The following is a 21,100-nucleotide window of genomic DNA, read 5'->3' as shown; positions in this document are numbered from 1 at the left end:
TCATGAGTTTCCACGATCCTGCCTTACACTGAATCCAAGGTCACATGTTGTGTTTCCTTAGGCAAGTGACTTTGTTAAAAATATACCACTGTTAACCCAACAGTGAATGGGTACCCGGTAGGATGAGATGGTAATGTGACTGTTGACCTAGCACCTCAAAAGACAGCTTACATTGTATACTTCCCATGGAGCTGAGAATGAAATTTAAGTGTAAATTAAGCGATCCACAGACTGGGATGATAATTTTGTCTGGCATTGTGTGCAAGCACTAGTTTACGGAATATAGCATTATTAATACTGATGGTTCAGTTTTATTACAACATTTCAGGTTAATGTAAAGGATGCTGGATTTCTCGTCCAGTAAATCCATGGGACCCTCTATACTCTAACACACTTAAGATATCATAATGCTACAATCACTTTTTGATGCTGAAGCCAGAATTCTAGTTACGATGAACGATGGCTTCTGGATGGACCTCGTACCATCACCTTCAAGCATCAGTATATCCAGCTAATGTTGTTTCACTGTAAGACATAATGCCGAAGATACACATGTGAGTTCATCTCTGTTCCTGTTAAGAGAAACATGTCACGCAGGCAAGATAAAAACCTCACTGATGACAGATAAAACGAATTGAAACTCGATTTTAATCCTGAAACTTTCAGACATGCAATAGTTTGTAAGTTTAAACAATAATGACAAATCAATGACGTTTTTATCAGCAAGTGTACCGAACTTATTCCGCAGACTAATCTCCTTTGTTATCCCACTTTGTCCGACTACATACAAGGAATAGTTCCTGCAAATGTCGTATCCGTGACGAGTAGGTTTGTTTGCCAATGGCAAGTTGGTAGATGTCAGCATGGACACCCCTTACATTATGAAATTATCTCGTTACTATGTCGATCGCCCATAGCCACACTCACACACTGAGTAATTGCTTCCTACTCGATAAAATTGTCACGTCTATAAAGCAATTATCAGTTACTTGTAGTTTCAGTGGCATATCTGGCCAAAATCACATAGGGGACTGACTGAGAGGTAAATCATTGCCATTGGTGTTCGTATAGCCCATGTAGCATTTTGTTCTCTAACTCAATTGCATACCCTGCGAAGATAAGAATGCTAATCTAATTACCAGGTAGCAGTAATTGGGTTTTAAATGTAATCAAATGCAGGCCTGGGTTGTTGGCTGTAGACTTTCCACTTCCCCTCATCAGCAGCAACAGCAACTACAGCTTCAGGCAGTGCCTGCTGGTGTGGGGTCAGCCCTCCGGGGCACCAGGAACATCTCCAGGGTTGCGTCCATGTTGTGTCGGGTTGTGTCGGGACCCTGTGGCCCCTTTGCCCTTTAGCTGTGAATGTCTGATCCAATTAGAAACAACAACTGCTTTACAGGATAACAAATTGGCCCAACTGGGAATTTCATGCTTATCAACTTTGTCATTTATGATATCGAATTCATTTTTGTCTCTTTGTGTTCACTCAGTAAGGATAATGGTGAAGTAATGTGTTCTCTGTCCGTCGAGAAATTTTGCTGAGGAGTAATTTGGCTCTGCGCAACAGCTCATTTGAAACTACCATTGATTTGTTGAAAAAGTCCTCCGCTAATACAAGTGTTTTTCAGTATTCAATATGAAATTATGATGTTAAGGTTATTTTAAGAAGGTTGAGATGAAAAAGATAATTTCATATATTTTGACATGCTTCCAAGATGGATGTCTACTTAAACCCATATTGACACATGCATGTGGACATTTCAAAAGACGATCATTAATAATAACTACACTTTTCTAGTTAATGAGCAAGGAAATTGGCCTTCATGCTATAGGTGAGCCATATATATGTACTACAGTGATGCCATACAGTTTGTGTTATTAGGTCAATCATTTTTCACAGCACAGAGATGTGATCGTGTTGTCAAGTCTGAACTAAAGGCAAACACAACACAGGCTTGTGAATGTGTTATTGAGCCTCAACTGAATGTTAGTCACAGGGTTCTGATTGTGTTATTGAGCTAACCATATGCCAGTCACAGGGTTCTGATTGTGTTATTGAGCCAATTTAATGCTAGTCACAGGGTTGTGATTGTGTTATTGAGCCTCAACCTAATATTAGTCACAGGGTTGTGATTGTGTTATTGAGCTAATTTAATATAAGTCAAAGGGTTCTGATTGTGTTATTGAGCTAACCATATGCCAGTCACAGGGTTCTGATTGTGTTATTTAGCCAATCTAATGCTAGTCACAGGGTTGTGATTGTGTTATTGAGCCAATTTAATGCTAGTCACTGGGCTGTGATTGTGTTATTGAGCTAACTTAATATAAGTCAAAGGGTTCTGATTGTGTTATTGAGCCTTAACCTAAAATTAGTCAAAGGGTTGTGATTGTGTTATTGTATGTTTGTTGTTTAAAGCCGCAATCAGCAATGTTCCAGCTCTATGACGGCGGTCTGTAAATAATCAAGTCTGGACCAGACAATCCAGTGATTGACATCATGAGAATCGATCTACGCAATTGGGATAGAATGACATGCATCAACCAAGTCAGCAAGCCTGACAACCCGATCCCATTAGTCGCCTCTTAGGACAAGCATAGTTGCCTTTTCCGGAAAGCATGGGTTGATGAAGACCTATTCTACCCCGGATCTTTACAGGTCTGATTGTGTTATTGAGCTAACTTAATATTAGTCACAGGGTTCTGATTGTATTATTGAGCCTCAACCTAATATTAGTGACTGAGTTCTGATTGTGTTATTGAGCTAACTTAACATTAGTCATAGGGTTCTGATAGTGTAACTGAGCCAACTACATGCCAGTCACAGGGTTCTGATTGTGTTATTGAGACAACTACATGCCAGTCACAGGGTTCTGATTGTGTTATTGAGACAACTACATGCCAGTCACAGGGTTCTGATTGTGTTATTGAGACAACTACATGCTAGTTACAAGGTTCTGATTGTGTTATTGAGACAACTACATGCCAGTCACAGGGTTCTGATTGTGTAATTGAGCCAACTATATGCCAGTCACAGGGTTCTGATAGTGTTATTGAGACAACTACATGCCAGTCACAGGGTTCTGATTGTGTTATTGAGACAACTATATGCCAGTCACAGGGTTCTGATTGTGTAATTGAGACAACTATATGCCAGTCACAGGGTTCTGATTGTGTTATTGAGACAACTATATGCCAGTCACAGGGTTCTGATAGTGTAATTCAGACAACTATATGCCAGTCACAGGGTTCTGATAGTGTAATTGAGACAACTACATGCCAGTCACAGGGTTCTGATTGTGTTATTGAGACAACTATATGCCAGTCACAGGGTTCTGATAGTGTAATTCAGACAACTACATGCCAGTCACAGGGTTCTGATTGTGTTATTGAGACAACTATATGCCAGTCACAGGGTTCTGATAGTGTAATTCAGACAACTATATGCCAGTCACAGGGTTCTGATAGTGTAATTCAGACAACTATATGCCAGTCACAGGGTTCTGATTGTGTAATTGAGACAACTATATGCCAGTTACAGGGTTCTGATAGTGTAATTGAGACAACTATATGCCAGTCACAGGGTTCTAATAGTGTAATTCAGACAACTATATGCCAGTCACAGAGTTCTGATAGTGTAATTGAGCCAACTACATGCCAGTCACAGGGTTCTGATAGTGTAATTCAGACAACTATATGCCAGTCACAGGGTTCTGACAGTGTAATTCAGACAACTATATGCCAGTCACAGGGTTCTGATAGTGTAATTCAGACAACTATATGCCAGTCACAGGGTTCTGATAGTGTAATTGAGACAACTATATGCCAGTCACAGGGTTCTGATAGTGTAATTCAGACAACTATATGCCAGTCACAGGGTTCTGATAGTGTAATTCAGACAACTATATGCCAGTCACAGGGTTCTGATTGTGTAATTCAGACAACTATATGCCAGTCACAGGGTTCTGATAGTGTAATTGAGACAACTATATGCCAGTCACAGGGTTCTGATAGTGTAATTCAGACAACTATATGCCAGTCACAGGGTTCTGATAGTGTAATTCAGACAACTATATGCCAGTCACAGGGTTCTGATAGTGTAATTCAGACAACTATATGCCAGTCACAGGGTTCTGATAGTGTAATTCAGACAACTATATGCCAGTCACAGGGTTCTGATAGTGTAATTCAGACAACTATATGCCAGTCACAGAGTTCTGATAGTGTAATTGAGCCAACTACATGCCAGTCACAGGGTTCTGATAGTGTAATTCAGACAACTATATGCCAGTCACAGGGTTCTGACAGTGTAATTCAGACAACTATATGCCAGTCACAGGGTTCTGATAGTGTAATTCAGACAACTATATGCCAGTCACAGAGTTCTGATAGTGTAATTGAGACAACTATATGCCAGTCACAGGGTTCTGATAGTGTAATTCAGACAACTATATGCCAGTCACAGGGTTCTGATAGTGTAATTCAGACAACTATATGCCAGTCACAGGGTTCTGATTGTGTAATTCAGACAACTATATGCCAGTCACAGGGTTCTGATAGTGTAATTGAGACAACTATATGCCAGTCACAGGGTTCTGATAGTGTAATTCAGACAACTATATGCCAGTCACAGGGTTCTGATAGTGTAATTCAGACAACTATATGCCAGTCACAGGGTTCTGATAGTGTAATTCAGACAACTATATGCCAGTCACAGGGTTCTGATAGTGTAATTGAGACAACTACATGCCAGTCACAGGGTTCTGATAGTGTAATTGAGACAACTATATGCCAGTCACAGGGTTCTGATAGTGTAATTGAGACAACTATATGCCAGTCACAGGGTTCTGATAGTGTAATTGAGCCAACTATATGCCAGTCACAGGGTTCTGATAGTGTAATTCAGACAACTATATGCCAGTCACAGGGTTCTGATAGTGTAATTCAGACAACTATATGCCAGTCACAGAGTTCTGATAGTGTAATTGAGACAACTATATGCCAGTCACAGGGTTCTGATAGTGTAATTCAGACAACTATATGCCAGTCACAGGGTTCTGATAGTGTAATTCAGACAACTATATGCCAGTCACAGGGTTCTGATTGTGTAATTCAGACAACTATATGCCAGTCACAGGGTTCTGATAGTGTAATTCAGACAACTATATGCCAGTCACAGGGTTCTGATAGTGTAATTCAGACAACTATATGCCAGTCACAGGGTTCTGATAGTGTAATTCAGACAACTATATGCCAGTCACAGGGTTCTGATAGTGTAATTCAGACAACTATATGCCAGTCACAGGGTTCTGATAGTGTAATTCAGACAACTATATGCCAGTCACAGGGTTCTGATAGTGTTATTGAGACAACTACATGCCAGTCACAGGGTTCTGATTGTGTAATTCAGACAACTATATGCCAGTCACAGGGTTCTGATAGTGTAATTGAGCCAACTATATGCCAGTCACAGGGTTCTGATAGTGTAATTCAGACAACTATATGCCAGTCACAGGGTTCTGATAGTGTAATTCAGACAACTATATGCCAGTCACAGGGTTCTGATAGTGTAATTCAGACAACTATATGCCAGTCACAGGGTTCTGATTGTGTAATTCAGACAACTATATGCCAGTCACAGGGTTCTGATAGTGTAATTCAGACAACTATATGCCAGTCACAGGGTTCTGATAGTGTAATTCAGACAACTATATGCCAGTCACAGGGTTCTGATAGTGTAATTCAGACAACTATATGCCAGTCACAGGGTTCTGATAGTGTAATTCAGACAACTATATGCCAGTCACAGGGTTCTGATAGTGTAATTCAGACAACTATATGCCAGTCACAGGGTTCTGATAGTGTTATTGAGACAACTACATGCCAGTCACAGGGTTCTGATTGTGTAATTCAGACAACTATATGCCAGTCACAGGGTTCTGATAGTGTAATTGAGCCAACTATATGCCAGTCACAGGGTTCTGATAGTGTAATTCAGACAACTATATGCCAGTCACAGGGTTCTGATAGTGTAATTCAGACAACTATATGCCAGTCACAGGGTTCTGATAGTGTAATTGAGACAACTACATGCCAGTCACAGGGTTCTGATAGTGTAATTGAGACAACTATATGCCAGTCACAGGGTTCTGATAGTGTAATTGAGACAACTATATGCCAGTCACAGGGTTCTGATAGTGTAATTGAGCCAACTATATGCCAGTCACAGGGTTCTGATAGTGTAATTGAGACAACTATATGCCAGTCACAGGGTTCTGATAGTGTAATTCAGACAACTATATGCCAGTCACAGAGTTCTGATAGTGTAATTGAGACAACTATATGCCAGTCACAGGGTTCTGATAGTGTAATTCAGACAACTATATGCCAGTCACAGGGTTCTGATAGTGTAATTCAGACAACTATATGCCAGTCACAGGGTTCTGATTGTGTAATTCAGACAACTATATGCCAGTCACAGGGTTCTGATAGTGTAATTCAGACAACTATATGCCAGTCACAGGGTTCTGATAGTGTAATTCAGACAACTATATGCCAGTCACAGGGTTCTGATAGTGTAATTCAGACAACTATATGCCAGTCACAGGGTTCTGATAGTGTAATTCAGACAACTATATGCCAGTCACAGGGTTCTGATAGTGTAATTCAGACAACTATATGCCAGTCACAGGGTTCTGATAGTGTTATTGAGACAACTACATGCCAGTCACAGGGTTCTGATTGTGTAATTCAGACAACTATATGCCAGTCACAGGGTTCTGATAGTGTAATTGAGCCAACTATATGCCAGTCACAGGGTTCTGATAGTGTAATTCAGACAACTATATGCCAGTCACAGGGTTCTGATAGTGTAATTCAGACAACTATATGCCAGTCACAGGGTTCTGATAGTGTAATTGAGACAACTACATGCCAGTCACAGGGTTCTGATAGTGTAATTCAGACAACTATATGCCAGTCACAGGGTTCTGATAGTGTAATTGAGACAACTATATGCCAGTCACAGGGTTCTGATAGTGTAATTGAGCCAACTATATGCCAGTCACAGGGTTCTGATAGTGTAATTGAGACAACTATATGCCAGTCACAGGGTTCTGATAGTGTTATTGAGCCAACTAAACATGCTAAATGTTACTCACAGGGTTGTGATTGTGTAAGTGTACATCAGCGTAGGTGTGTTGAGATACCTGTTACACTAAGACTCTGTAAGTCTATGTCAGCGTAGGTGTGTTGAGATACCTGTTACACTTAGACTCTGTAAGTGTACGTTAGCGTGGTGTGTTGAGATACCTGTTACACTAAGACTCTGTAAGTGTACGTTAGCGTAGGTGTGTTGGGATACCTGTTACACTTAGACTCTGTAAGTGTATGTTAGCGTAGGTGTGTTGAGATACCTGTTACACTTAGACTCTGTAAGTCTATGTCAGCGTAGGTGTGTTGAGATACCTGTTACACTAAGACTCTGTAAGTCTATGTCAGCGTAGGTGTGTTGAGATACCTGTTACACTTAGACTCTGTAAGTGTATGTTAGCATAGGTGTGTTGAGATACCTGTTACACTAAGACTCTGTAGGTCTATGTCAGCGTAGGTGTGTTGAGATACCTGTTACACTAAGACTCTGTATGTCTATGTTAGAGTACGGGTGTTAATTATCATAATCATAACGCTAAGACTTTCATAAACCTATGTTAGAGTATGGGAGTTCTTATGATTGTAGCAGACCCGTGAAGATCCAGGGTAGAATAGGTCTTCAGCAACCCATGCTTGCCATAAAAGGCGATTATGCTTGTCATAAGAGACGACTAACGAGATTGGGTGGTCAGGCTCGCTGACTTTGTTGATGCATGTCATCGTATCCCAATTGCGTAGATTGATGCTCATGATGTCAATCACTGGATTGCCTGGTCCAGACTCCATTATTTACAGACCACCATCAGCTGGAAGATTGTTGAGTGTGGCATTAAACAAACAAAATATAATTGTGACACAAAGACTCTGTAAAGTCTATGTTACAGTACAATATGGCTGAAATATTGCCGATGTGACTAACTATTAACTCAGTCACCATGTGAGAGTTCTGGGGAGACAGTCATAGTGCTGGGATCACTCTGTGGAACAAGGCCCTGAAAAGAAGGAGACTTTCGGTTTTTCCATGGACCCCATATTCTTCATCAAGAAAACAGAAAAACACATAGAACAGTCAGACCAGGTATCCTAGCATATTGGGAAAAATAGAGGATATTATATGAGGAAATAGGGTTCAACGTCACGTCCAAGATTATTGCACTTACCGGTACATAGCACATAGAATACCCCAAGCTGACCATTCCTTGTTTTAGCCCCTCAATTCCGAGCGCCAGACAGGTGTTTCCCTATAACAAAAGCGTAACCACAATTTGTCGAATGACATCAACAATCTTCAGCTATGACGTCATTTCTAGTGTGACATCATTCCGACCTCACATCACAATAATCTTTGAGTGACGTCAACAATGCCGTCTGGATGACGGAAGCAATACACTGTTGCATTGTGACATGACCCTAGGGCTCATATGATTTTTATGAACCCTGATAGGTAGGTTATAAGGCTCCATATCCTCTTAAAAAGACACTAATCCAAGCATATCAATGCTTAGTTGATGACTTTAATGACAATTAAGCCTTGTAAGAAACATGGACTCAGTGTGTGAGTGAGTTGGGATTAAAGTTGCTTTGGATATTACTTCAGTTATATGATGGCTTGTAAGTTTGGAGAAAAGGCCAGAGCGAGGACTGTCCGAGACCACTTTGGTGAAACACAGGTATGCTGCTATCAAATCTAGAAACTTAATTAGAGAGAACCAGGATTCGAATCCATAATCATAGGTTATTGATTCAAGGAACTTGATAAATCCTCTGTATCTATGAAAACATGGCCTGTCTGCTCCAAAATCTATATGAAGCAATTGAGTCCCAATAGTGGTAAAGGCACGCACAGCGAATTACAGTACCTGAGATAACTAGGCCACCGATGCCCCCAAACATGGACTCAAGACTCAAATACGAAATTTCCTAAAGGATTTATTTGTTAAAGAAAACGGACATAAACAACTAGCTCTGCATGTCCTGTCAAGTCAGTTGTTGCTAGGATTGTCCTAATGACGACTTTTCCCATCGAAAATAGCCACCAAGAGATATGAAATTGACTGTAATATGCTCAATATTTTGCAAAATTAGATGTCCAACTTGAACTTCAAGTAATCCCTCGACAGTCACATCTTTTGTGTGATTAAGAATCATGTCTCTCCTGATGACTGTTCAGCAGTGGGTTTAAGAGAAAGAGGATAAGAACGCTGTAATCTAACATGGAAACAGGTATTAACACTTCTCACTGTTGAATGGAAATTGAAGGCTTAAATCATCTCTCGTTAGTCCTCTCATGTTGCCATGAGGGACTTTAGAAACATTTGACATTTGACACTTCTTTCCTTCATGAAAATGCCCCAGTTAGGATTTGTAGTGGAGAAATCCTGCAGAATCTATATTTGTGCAATTTAAGAAACTGCAAGCATCAGAAGGGTTGAGTGTTGTCGTCGGCTATTATTACACTGTAGGATGGTGATTCAAGCTTTAGGACCTCAGGCCTGTAGTGGATGACATTGTATGACATTGCTTGGTGGCTTATGTTGTACGACACTGAGAGTGAAGAGTGGAAGATATATATAGAATTGTAATTATTCAGTTACACTGTCTGTTTGTTTGTTGTTTAATGCCGCACTCAGCAATATTCCAGCTATATGATGGTGGTCTGTAGATAATTGAGTCTGGACCAGACAATCAAGTGACTGATGTCATGAGCATCGATCCAGGCAATTGGGATACGATGACATGTATCAGCTAAGTCAGCGAGCCTGATCACACGATCTCGTTAGTCGCCTCTTACGACAAGCAAAGTCGCCTTTTACGGCAAGCAAAGGTTACAAAAGACCTATTCTAACCGGATCTTCTCGGGACCTTAGTTACATTGTATGACATTCCATGGTGACATAAGACAGGGAAGATGTATACTAAAGATATTATCATGGTTCATCTACATTGTCATTGCATATTCAACAATAGACACCATGTGATCATCCGATTTATAATAAATTATTAGATTTTCATCCCCATCCAGCAACCACAAAGCCAAACACTGTCTCACATCATTGTCCCATCAGCACCTACAGATGAAGACAACTGCTATTTGTCATTTTTTTCCATTATACTTGATGCAGTACACCATAGATGAAGTCCTACCAAACATCCATGATTCATGCAAAGTTGTATTTTATAATGATAAAAAAAATGTTGATGATTGTTAGAGATAGGACCCTTTGTCCATCATTTCATCTTATTTAATGAGAGTTACTCCCCTTGTTCAGAGAGTGGGTGTACCCTTATTCAAACAGGAACAGGCATCAGGCTCGTTAGCCCAACTTGTCAAGTTAGTATTTTAATTTCACAAAAAGATGTCATCACCTAATCCAGACTTTCGTCCACAATAAAAATCAGCGGGGAGTGGAATGCTGGGCATTAAGAAGCTCTAAAAGCTTCACCACACTCGGCAATAGTTGACGAGGAGGTTTTTGTCAAGAAATGTCACGGACAAGAAAGTCAGCCATGACAGCACATCACTAGGACGAAGTGTCGATTGTGACACTACCAGTTAGATTAAAACACATCCGTTGGCAGATGTACACATAGGCCTTGATCTGTTTGTTTATAAGAAATCCTCACACATCACGTTTTATTTTTGACTTAAAGAAAATCAAATATTTGATATACTGTGGCATTATGTTGACTATTTGTAGCCAAACGTGTCAATGACCTCCCACTTACTTCATTTCAATCACACATTCCATTGTTTGGGGTTACATCAACACAATAAGAAATAACTGACAATATTGCTGACTCGGGAGATCTTCAACCGATAAATCCCCAAGCTCCTTCCCTGCATGTGACGTACACCTTCGTTACCCTCCCGGTATCCTAGCTGCCACCACTGTGTAAGCACCATTACAAGATTCTTAAACATTTTCCCTCTTACCCCAAATGTAGTGACATTTATATTTGTGTGAATGTCTTTGAGAATGCCATTCTAGGCAATTGGTAAAAGGTTCACGACTGATTTACAATTTGCCAGATGAATTTATGTTTGTTTGTTTAATCAGACTCGTTCGAGATTGCAGACTTATGTGGTCTTTGAAAGGCATTTAGAAGTGATACACATAAGGAAGAGAATATATGGATGTCAACTTCTTTATTATGAGGAACACATAATAAAGTGTTCCTCATAATAAAGAATTTGACATCCATATATTCTCTTCCTTATGCAGACTAATGGAAAACCACCCAACTTTCCCCTTAGATTCCACTAAACAAATTACATGACAGTTGAAATGAAATAGAAATTCAAATTTTCAAACAAACAAAACAATCTTGCTATGCGAAGAGTATTCGCTGTCATGGTAGTCATCACTTGTTTGTAACCATACCAGTCAGAAGTTCAACTCCATGCATGGTTGTAGGCACCTAGCACAGTGGGGAGCTGTGACTGGTGGCAGCGATGGTATACAGAGCTCTGCGAACAGGCTATCAACATGAGGAGGTTGATAAATCCCATGTATCTATGAAAACATGGACTGTCTGCACCAGAATCTATATTAAGATATAGAGTCCCAATAATGGTAAGGGTATGTACATCTCAACCTGTCTGGTGTCCTTGGAGAGATAGAGGATTAGACTGACCTGCCCCTATTTCAGGTTGGCACATGCAGTTATTCTTGTACAGGGATGATTGTGTCTGCAAAAGACTATATAAAGTGTCAAAAGGAAGCTACATGCAGTTCGCATCACAGGAACATGTAGACTGACCACACAACAATCTGTTCTTCATGCTGCTTCTGATCAATCATGGAAGTGGATCTTAACCACTACACTAAGTGTTAAACATTATTTATCACTATACCTTTTCGGAAAGTTCTTCAAGATACTGGAAATAAACTTAATCAACGTCAGAGGGGCTTCAAATTATAAATGTCATTGATTGAATTTGTTAGTGCAAGTGACAGCAGCCCCTTAATGAAGTGCGCTTGTCTGGTTGGTATTGGACCTGCCGTAAGGACGGTTTGGCACAAGGCTGTTTCTTTCGGGTCATCAATTCATAACTCTAGAAATTTGTCCACCTTAAGACATTTTCCATCAATCAATGACCGCCATTTAGCATCCAATATTTGATAAGGGTATTTTCAGCTCGATATTTTTCGCCAATAAGGTTCTGTCCACAAATCATAAAATGTTACAATCAATCACAGTATTTGGAAGCAACTATGTAAACAATTGGATTAAACCTGACCTCTGGCCTCCACCAATCAAATGACAGCAAATGGTTTGACCTCTCTTTGATAAATTGTGCGGAACTCCATCTGTCATCCTTTGTCACGTTATGTACAAACACTACAGACTTCTCGAACAACTGGACATTCATCTTCAACAAACTTTTCACGGCAGAAAAACCCAAACCAAAATATTTCAAAGCAATTAGTCTATCAATTATGATCAACAATCATAATGTATCAGTGTCAAAAACACAAATTGGTATCAGGTGTCAAATTCTAAACATTAAAAATTGTCACACTAGACTCGTGTAATCTGTTAATGTACAGAAGCGACAAGCCTGTTTGCTGTCTACGGTGATCGCGAATGTTCTGTTAAGCTGTGAAGACGGTATAGCCCACAGCAACTGCTATATTAGTTAATGATGAGTGCTGCCTCTCTGGCCAAAGGGTCAACAGCTCTCACGACAAATGGCAATCATTGAGGCAGCAGGCAAAGAGAGCAAATCTGACACATCAAGTTAATCTTGATCCAAACTAGCCTGAAAAGGGCAGAGAGGGAATAATTTGGTATTCACAATCATTATGTCAAGGTGCCCTTGCTGGCAATGGTCATATGATATATAGTTAATATTAATCCTAATTAACTAGCCAAATAAAACACTGAATAATGTTATATTTACAATCATAATCACAATATGGCACCATCTTTTATATGAAAAATAATCTCGATATCAACCTGCCAAAATATAACACAAGTAAGTGAGTGAGTTTTGTTTTATGCCGCTATAGCAATATTCCGGCAATATCATGGCAGGGGACACCAGAAATGGGCTTCACACATTATAACCATGTGGGGAATCGAACCCGGGTCTTCGGCATGACGAATGAACACTTTAACCACGAGGCTACCCCACCACCCCTCAACACAATTGAGGCGACTATGCTTGTCATAAGAGGCGACTAACAGGATGGGGTGGTCAGACTTGCTGATGCATGTCATCTTTTCCGAATTATGTGGATCAATGCTCATAATATCAATCACTGGATTGTCTGGTCCAGACTTGATTATTTACAGACCGCCGTCATATAGCTGGAATATTGCTGAGTGCAGTGTTAAACAATAAACAAACAAACAAACAAACAAACAAACAAATTAACACAATTGACTCATGTTATACCCACCATCATAATATATGGTTCCTAGTATGGCAATTATGTGATACAGCAAAATATCCTTGATCCCAACAAGCCTGAATACAGCAACAAGACTCCGATGTTATATTCACAATCAGGTCACAGTGTCCTAAGCTAGCAATAAATCTGACAAACAAATGCAATATCATGAACCAAGTTTGAAAATCCTTAGTTAGGAATGATTTTCTCCAACAGTCCTCAATATAATTGGTCATTCATCACAAATGATAGCCACTAACACTGTACTGGATTGAAATGAAACCAAATTAAAAACACTGGGTTTTTTCTTTCAGCATTTTCTTTTAGCTTTCTCTATGAATTTTGCCAATGACATGTTGAAGAAGGGATTGGAGACCACATTGTGATTATCCCGGTAAAACCTTTGGGGATAATGTTTTACTTGTCTATAATCATCTAAGGGAGTGAGTTGGATTTATTGTCGGTTTGAACAGTATTTTACCTATTGTTTTCAACAAAATCAGTAAATGTGCTATTGTATGTTTGGATTTCTCGTCTATCGTTTGAATGGCTATACATGCCACCGTCGCATGGCACGAGTACTGCTGTGTGGTGTCAGGCAATAAAGACTGACCATTTTAGGCAAATTGTTGAGTGAAAGCTCATACAAATAGGTCAGCATTAGTTAAACATACACATAGTCAGCATCAGTAAAACATTCAAATAGGACAACATATGTTAAACATACAAATAGGACAGCATCAATAAAACATACAAATAGGACAGCATCAGTAAAACATGCAAATATATCAGTCCCAGGATTAAACGGCATTTGAAAAAGAAAATCCAATGCCTCATTGCACAAAAGAAGCTGTACACACAAAATCGAGTGATTTTGTGAGTGAGTGAGTTTGGTATTCCAGCAAGCAAGATTATGATGGGGACGCCTGTAATGCTTCACACATTGTACCCATGTAGGAATCAAATTGTCACTTGACAAGCAAACTCTTTAACCACTTGGCTACAACACCAACTCTTAGAATCGGTTATGTTTCATTTGTCAGCCTTAAGGCTGGGATGGCATTGAAGATATAGAGATTATTATATGAGCATGTGTGTCAAACTGATTTTATAAAACGAGTGTCAGAATTCTTGTATTTCCAAATCAAGAGTGAGTGTAATAATGAATTCTTACAAGAATTTCGTAAAATCAGTATGAGACACATGTGAGTGTAATAATTTCTTTATTACCCATTATTTCTTAATCCTTTTGAGTTCCTTTTCAGAGTGAGTGAGTGAGTGAGTGAGTTGGGCTTAACGATGCTTTCAACTGTATTCAAGTTATATCACGGCATGTCAGCTTAATGTGGGAGGATAGCCCTAAGTGATGCAGGTCTCAGATGTTTACCACTTCGGTGAAACCCACGAGCACTGGTATGGTGGTATGGACAAACCTAGAAACATAATCAGGGCGAACCGGGATTCGAACCCACAATCAGAGGTTTCTGGCGTGCCCAATTGACGCAACTCTGCACAGCGCATCGCGGCGCCTTAAACGACTGGGACGCCTGTGCCCCCCTCCTTTTTAGAATAATGCAGCCACAATTTGTTGAATGACGTCAACAATCTTCAGATATGACATCATTTCTAGTGTTACGTCATTCCGACATTACATCAATATAAGATTTAAATGATGTCAACAATGCCACCATCCAGATGACGGAAACAATACTTTGGTGCCTGAGAAGTGATATTTGCACTAGTGATTTTTATGAACATGGTTACTTTTAACCCTATGGGTAATTAAGGTCCATATCCTAAGCCAGTTTATCATTACTGTACCGTAATGTACCGGCACCAAAAACATCTCCAGCATAGACCTAATCCTGCTGGAGATGTTATTTGCTGTATAAAAACTGAGCTCATCAATGTCCCATATATAAGATAAATATATCAATACAGTCCTGTCATCTTTTCAACTTCCCAAAAAACCTTTTGTGCTTAACAATGACAATAGATTTAGTGCATCATAAACAGTCTTCTTGTAATGTTACAACTATGTAGTTTGTCTCTCAACAAAGCCAATTGCCAGGAGAGCCTAGCCTGCAATAAACTATTTTAGTCATCTCCAGAAAAGGTCACCTTTATGCTGTCAGTTGTGTCTTATCCAGAGCATCATCTGCATCATCAGTATTTCAGTAATAGATCATGTACAGACATAAAGCATTTTATTAAAAAAACAAGAATGGGTATGGTGGAATCAGATCAAAGCTCATAATTATGATCAGCAGATCCTGAATTGGCTAAGAGACACAACTCTACACAATGAATAGCGTCCTTGAAGCCACTGGGCCACCATACCTTCATCCCTTATGACATGTCAGTACCCTTGACAATATCATTACATATAGCCAGCACGTAATTACAACTGCAGATGAAGGTGACAAAAGGCATTTCTGTAATCATAGGTGATCAAATAGTGATTACACCAGGTGTTCACGAAAAGGTGACCATATCCTGCCTCACGAGTGGCCCCATCACAAACACAAGCAAGGGCAAGCCATATATGTCCCCCCAAACACAGGAGAACACATGGCACAAGCCAAAACAGGTAGCGGCACCTTACATCACTTCATGACACTGCCACAACACATGCAGCAAACAATGTCAGTGATCTGAGCAGTTTTATCAATTTGAACATATTGCTTTGTCTGTTCTTTGTCTCACCCGAGAAGATCTGGGTTAGAATAAGTCTTCAGCAACCCATGCTTGTCGTAAGAGGCGACTATGCGTGTCGTAGGAAGCGACAACTGGATCGGATGGTCAGCTGACTTGGTTGATGCATGTTATCGTATCCAAATTTGGTAGATCGATGTTCATGATATCAATCACTGGATTGGCTGGTACAGACTGGATTATTTACAGACCGCTGGAATATTGCTGTTCTTTGTCTACAACAGTTTCTTTGTTTTCAGCATACGGCCTGTATGATGACGGAACAAGCATACCCTACTTCAACCCTCGTCCTAACAATCTCACCTACTACAGGGGCGACACAGCCATCCTGCAGTGTTCTATACAACATCTAGGTACAAAAACGGTAAGTGCTGATTCCATCTTTAACTTTGCTATACTCACACTCTAACTTTACTGAACCTATCCAAGATAGGACCAGGTATACTCTCATGCCTGGAGCAGGTGTACTCTTACACCAGGAGCAGGTATACTCTCACACCTGGAGCAGGTATACTCTCACATGTGGAGCAGGTATACTCTCAAACCTGGAGTAGGTATACTCTCAAACCTGGAGCAGGTATACTCTCAAACCTGGAGCAGGTATACTCTCAAATGTGGAACAGGTATACTCTCACATGTGGAGCAGGTATACTCTCACATCTGGACTAGGTATACTCTCACACCTGGAGCAGGTATACTCTCACACCTGGAGCAGGTATACTCTCACACCTGGAGTAGATATACTCACACATCTGGAGCAGGTATACTCTCACACCTTGAGCAGGTATACTCTCACACCTGGAGCAGGTATACTCTTACACCAGGAGCAGGTATACTCTCACACCTGGAGCAGGTATACTCTCACATGTGGAGCAGGTATACTCTCAAACCTGGAGTAGGTATACTCTCACACCAGGAGCAGGTATACTCTCACACCTGGAGCAGGTATACTCTCACATGTGGAGCAGGTATACTCTTACACCAGGAGCAGGTATACTCTCACACCTGGAGCAGGTATACTCTCACATGTGGAGCAGGTATACTCTCAAACCTGGAGCAGGTATACTCTCACACCTGGAGCAGGTATACTCTCACACCTGGAGCAGGTATACTCTCACACCTCGAGCAGGTATACCCTTAAACCTGGAGCAGGTATACTCTCAAACCTGGAGCACGTATACTCTCACACCTGGAGCAGGTATACTCTCACACCTGGAGCAGGTATACCCTTAAACCTGGAGCAGGTATACTCTCACATGTGGAACAGGTATACTCTCACATGTGGAGCAGGTATACTCTTAAACCTGGAGCAGGTATATATATACTATATTACTGCTTTATCACAGGGCCTACAAGTCCTACATGATTGAGAAGCACCACGGGAAGTAACATCAGTTTGCACAATATTGGGCACTTTTTAATAAGCTATTTGATCTTATTTCAGTGGTATTAGCTCATCTAACCACTACTATCAGTTCATCTCAGCTCATGCTTGTTTATGTCATCTTACCTAATCATACCACACCTCTTTTTTCCCATGTATAAGTCATAAGGAACCTCCTCTCCACAAATATGCAGCTAAGTGATCTGAGAGGTCCTACTCCCAACATAAACATACATGTCTTCCTCTGCAAGAATATGTTTTTGTCCCATGTTGCCCAAGGACATGACCCACACACATCCTTATGTCCAGGATGCGGAAAGCGAAAAAAGCATATTTCCACAGGCATCTAATTTGCCCAAATTTTCATGTCCGGAATTGTCAGCTACTTGTCTGGAATTACACCATCACAGCCTGAGGTATGGTGAACCATTGTGTTCATGTTGTGTTGAAGTCACTGCACATTCAGTAACATGCTAATGGAATACTTAACTGCAAAAGATTTTCTCCGTCAATCAAACATACTGGGTCATGCAAGTCAGAAGCAGTATCCATGCACTCCTGTATTGCATGAAAAATAACCCTTTAATTATTAATGAGTGAGTGAGTTGGGCTTAACACCGGTTTGAACAGTATTCCAGATATATCCTGGCATGTCAGCTTAATGTGGGAGGTAAGACTGAAGTGATTCACATCGCAGGCATACTGAGGATGGGTACGGCGCTGACAAACCTGGAAACAGTCAGAAACCAGTATTTGCATCCGCGATCATAGGTTTAGTCTGGTCTTGGATCATGGATTGTCTGGTTCAGACTGAATTATTAACAGACTACCGTCATACAGAGTGGAAAACAAAACAAGTGGTTGATAGCAAGAGCAATGATCAACTCCAGCTGTACACTTGTAAGCAAGGATTATATCCTACCTAAATATTATCCTGGGGGAAGTTTTACTCTAGAGTATAGTATAGGATAGGATTAAACACACTGGGTTAAAATTCACTCGGGAGAATCATCCTGACACTAGAGAATTTCATCCCCGGGATAAAAAATATGCTACATTTTTCAGCCATATTGGATTTAGATAATGGTGGGAAATTTGATCAATTCAGAACAAGTAGAGTCATTGAGCAGCATTGCCAGTAACAGCTTAGAGACAAACATTTAGATGGGAGGAGGATATTTCTTAGGTACAGGATATATTTTCAGTTACCACTTCAAGAGATATTTGTTTTAAAAACACATAGTTTTTCAGGACATCCTGCAAGTCTCCCAAACAATTTTTTCCCCAGTATTTTCTGGAACAAATTATTTACAAAATCCCAGTAATCCAAAGTGATTAAAGCATCAATCCAGGTTCGATTCCCCACATCAGTACAATGTGTGAAGTCCATTTCTGGCGTAAAAACCATACTCATTCACTCCACCCAGAATACCCGTGAAGATCCGGGGTAGAATAGGTCTTCAGCAACCCATGCTTGTCGTAAAAGGCGACTAACGGGATCGGGTGGTCAGGCTCGCTGACTCGGTTGATGCATGTCATCTATCCCAATTGCATGGATCGATGCTCGTGATATTTATCACTGGATTGTCTGGTCCAGACTCAATTATTTACAGACCGCCGTCATATAGCTGAAATATTGCTGAGTGCGGCGTTAAACAACAAACCAACCAAATAAACCAATGATAGCCGTGACTATCCGTGACCGTGATATCCTATATTAAGAAAATAACTCTCAGCTACACATTATTGATGTTGTTTGGTGTCATGGCCGACGTTGGTATCCGGTGTTCACACCGACAACAGGTACGCCGAGTCAAGGTCCGACCATATAGTCGAGATGTAGCTGGGTCGATGTTTCGTCATATATTTTAAACAACAAACCAACCAACCAACCGCCCAGAATATATAATAATTGGTCCCTTAGAGTGTGTAGGCTGTTGAATTTGTTGTCTTTCTAATCCTTTATTGTGACAGAGATACAAATATATTATAACTTAATAAGCAATGCCATAATGTATAAGGATTGTGGAAGTTCTGACTGAACAGTACAAAAGTGACAAACAGTCTGGGTCTTCACCCACCTCTCAAAGAGACAGTGCATCAAAAAATCCCATGACATGAATGAAAGTCAGAGCACAGTGAAAAACACATTCTTCTTCTTGTGAATGTTCTGACATGACAAATGTGTATGTTTCCCTAACATCTGACAAATAAAGCTAATTCTGACATTCAGTTCTCAACACAGCTTTCATAAAGAAGTTCAGATTGCATATTGGTGCTATCTTTATGAGACACTGGTATTCCGTTTTTGAAAAATCCTTATTTATACTGCAATGAATATTGATAGTTTTACAAAAAACATCCATGGCAAGTATAGAAATGACATGATTTAGTACTCCTTCTGAGCACATATTTGAACATATAAAGCACTCTCATTGAAGCACTAAATGACAAGAGAAACTTTAAGAATCGCTCTAAAATTGCATGGTATGACAAAACTTTTGCAGTTAAAATATTAATTTACAAATGGGCAATTTTACTGATTCCTCCTACTTTTTATTGAATGTGTGCTATTTGAACCTTTCTAAGTGACACATTTGATTCAATAAGGGCTGGTCAAATTACTCTGCATTGTGGAACCTCTTCAGTTGAGCTTTGGTTTGCATTCTGCTGAGAGGGATGCTGAAAGAAAATATTGCTGAGCACCGCCTGTAGTAAGAGCGATACCAAAAGTAACTACTGTAACAGTGCTGAAAGTACCCTGTTGAAAGAACAGTGCTGAAAGTAGCCTGTTGAAAGAATAGTGCTGAAAATACCCTGCAAAAAGAACAATGCTGAAAGTACCCTGTTGAAAGTTCACAGCTGAAAGTACCCTGCAAAAAGAACAATGCTGAAAGTACCCTGCTGAAAGAACAATGCTGAAAGTACCCTGTTGAAAGAACAGTGCTGAAAGTGCCCTGCTGAAGAACAATGTTGAAAGTACCCTGCTGAAAGAACAATGCTGAAAGTACCCTGTTGAAAGAACAGTGCTGAAAGTGCCCTGTTGAAAGAACAATGTTGCAAATACCCTGCTGAAAGAACAATGCTGAAAATACCCTGCAAAAAGAACAATGCTGAAAGTACCCTGTTGAAAGTTCACAGCTGAAAGTACCCTGCAAAAAGAAAAATGCTGAAAGTACCCTGCTGAAAGAACAATGCTGAAAGTACCCTGTGGAAAGAACAATGTTGAAAGTACCCTGCTAAAAGAACAATGTTGAAAGTACCCTGCTGAAGGAACAATGCTGAAAGTACCCTGTTGAAAGAACAGTGCTGAAAGTGCCCTGTTGAAAGAACAATGTTGAAAGTACCCTGCTGAAAGAACAATGCTGAAAGTACCCAGTTGAAAGAACAGTGCTGAAAGTACCCTGTTGAAAGAACAATGTTGCAAATACCCTGCTGAAAGAACAATGCTGAA

General features: G+C 40.2%; 1 protein-coding gene across 1 annotated transcript in view; it reads left to right on the top strand.

Moving 5' to 3' along the window:
* Nucleotides 1–1,173: 1,173 nt before the first annotated feature.
* The window catches only part of LOC124131478, a 102,486-nt gene continuing 82,559 nt past the window's right edge, over nucleotides 1,174–21,100 (top strand). The window contains exons 1-3 of the mRNA XM_048380720.1: nucleotides 1,174–1,299; nucleotides 3,029–7,187; nucleotides 16,502–16,626. Coding sequence (XP_048236677.1) covers nucleotides 1,174–1,299; nucleotides 3,029–7,187; nucleotides 16,502–16,626 — 4,410 coding nt within the window. The remainder of the gene's footprint in view (nucleotides 1,300–3,028; nucleotides 7,188–16,501; nucleotides 16,627–21,100) is intronic.

This window comes from Haliotis rufescens, unplaced genomic scaffold, assembly GCF_023055435.1.
Source record: "Haliotis rufescens isolate VD_foot unplaced genomic scaffold, xgHalRufe1.0.p SCAF_1, whole genome shotgun sequence".
Lineage (NCBI taxonomy): Eukaryota > Metazoa > Mollusca > Gastropoda > Lepetellida > Haliotidae > Haliotis > Haliotis rufescens.
The sequence above is the reverse complement of the archived record's forward strand: the minus strand, read 5'-3'. Positions and strand labels throughout refer to the sequence as shown.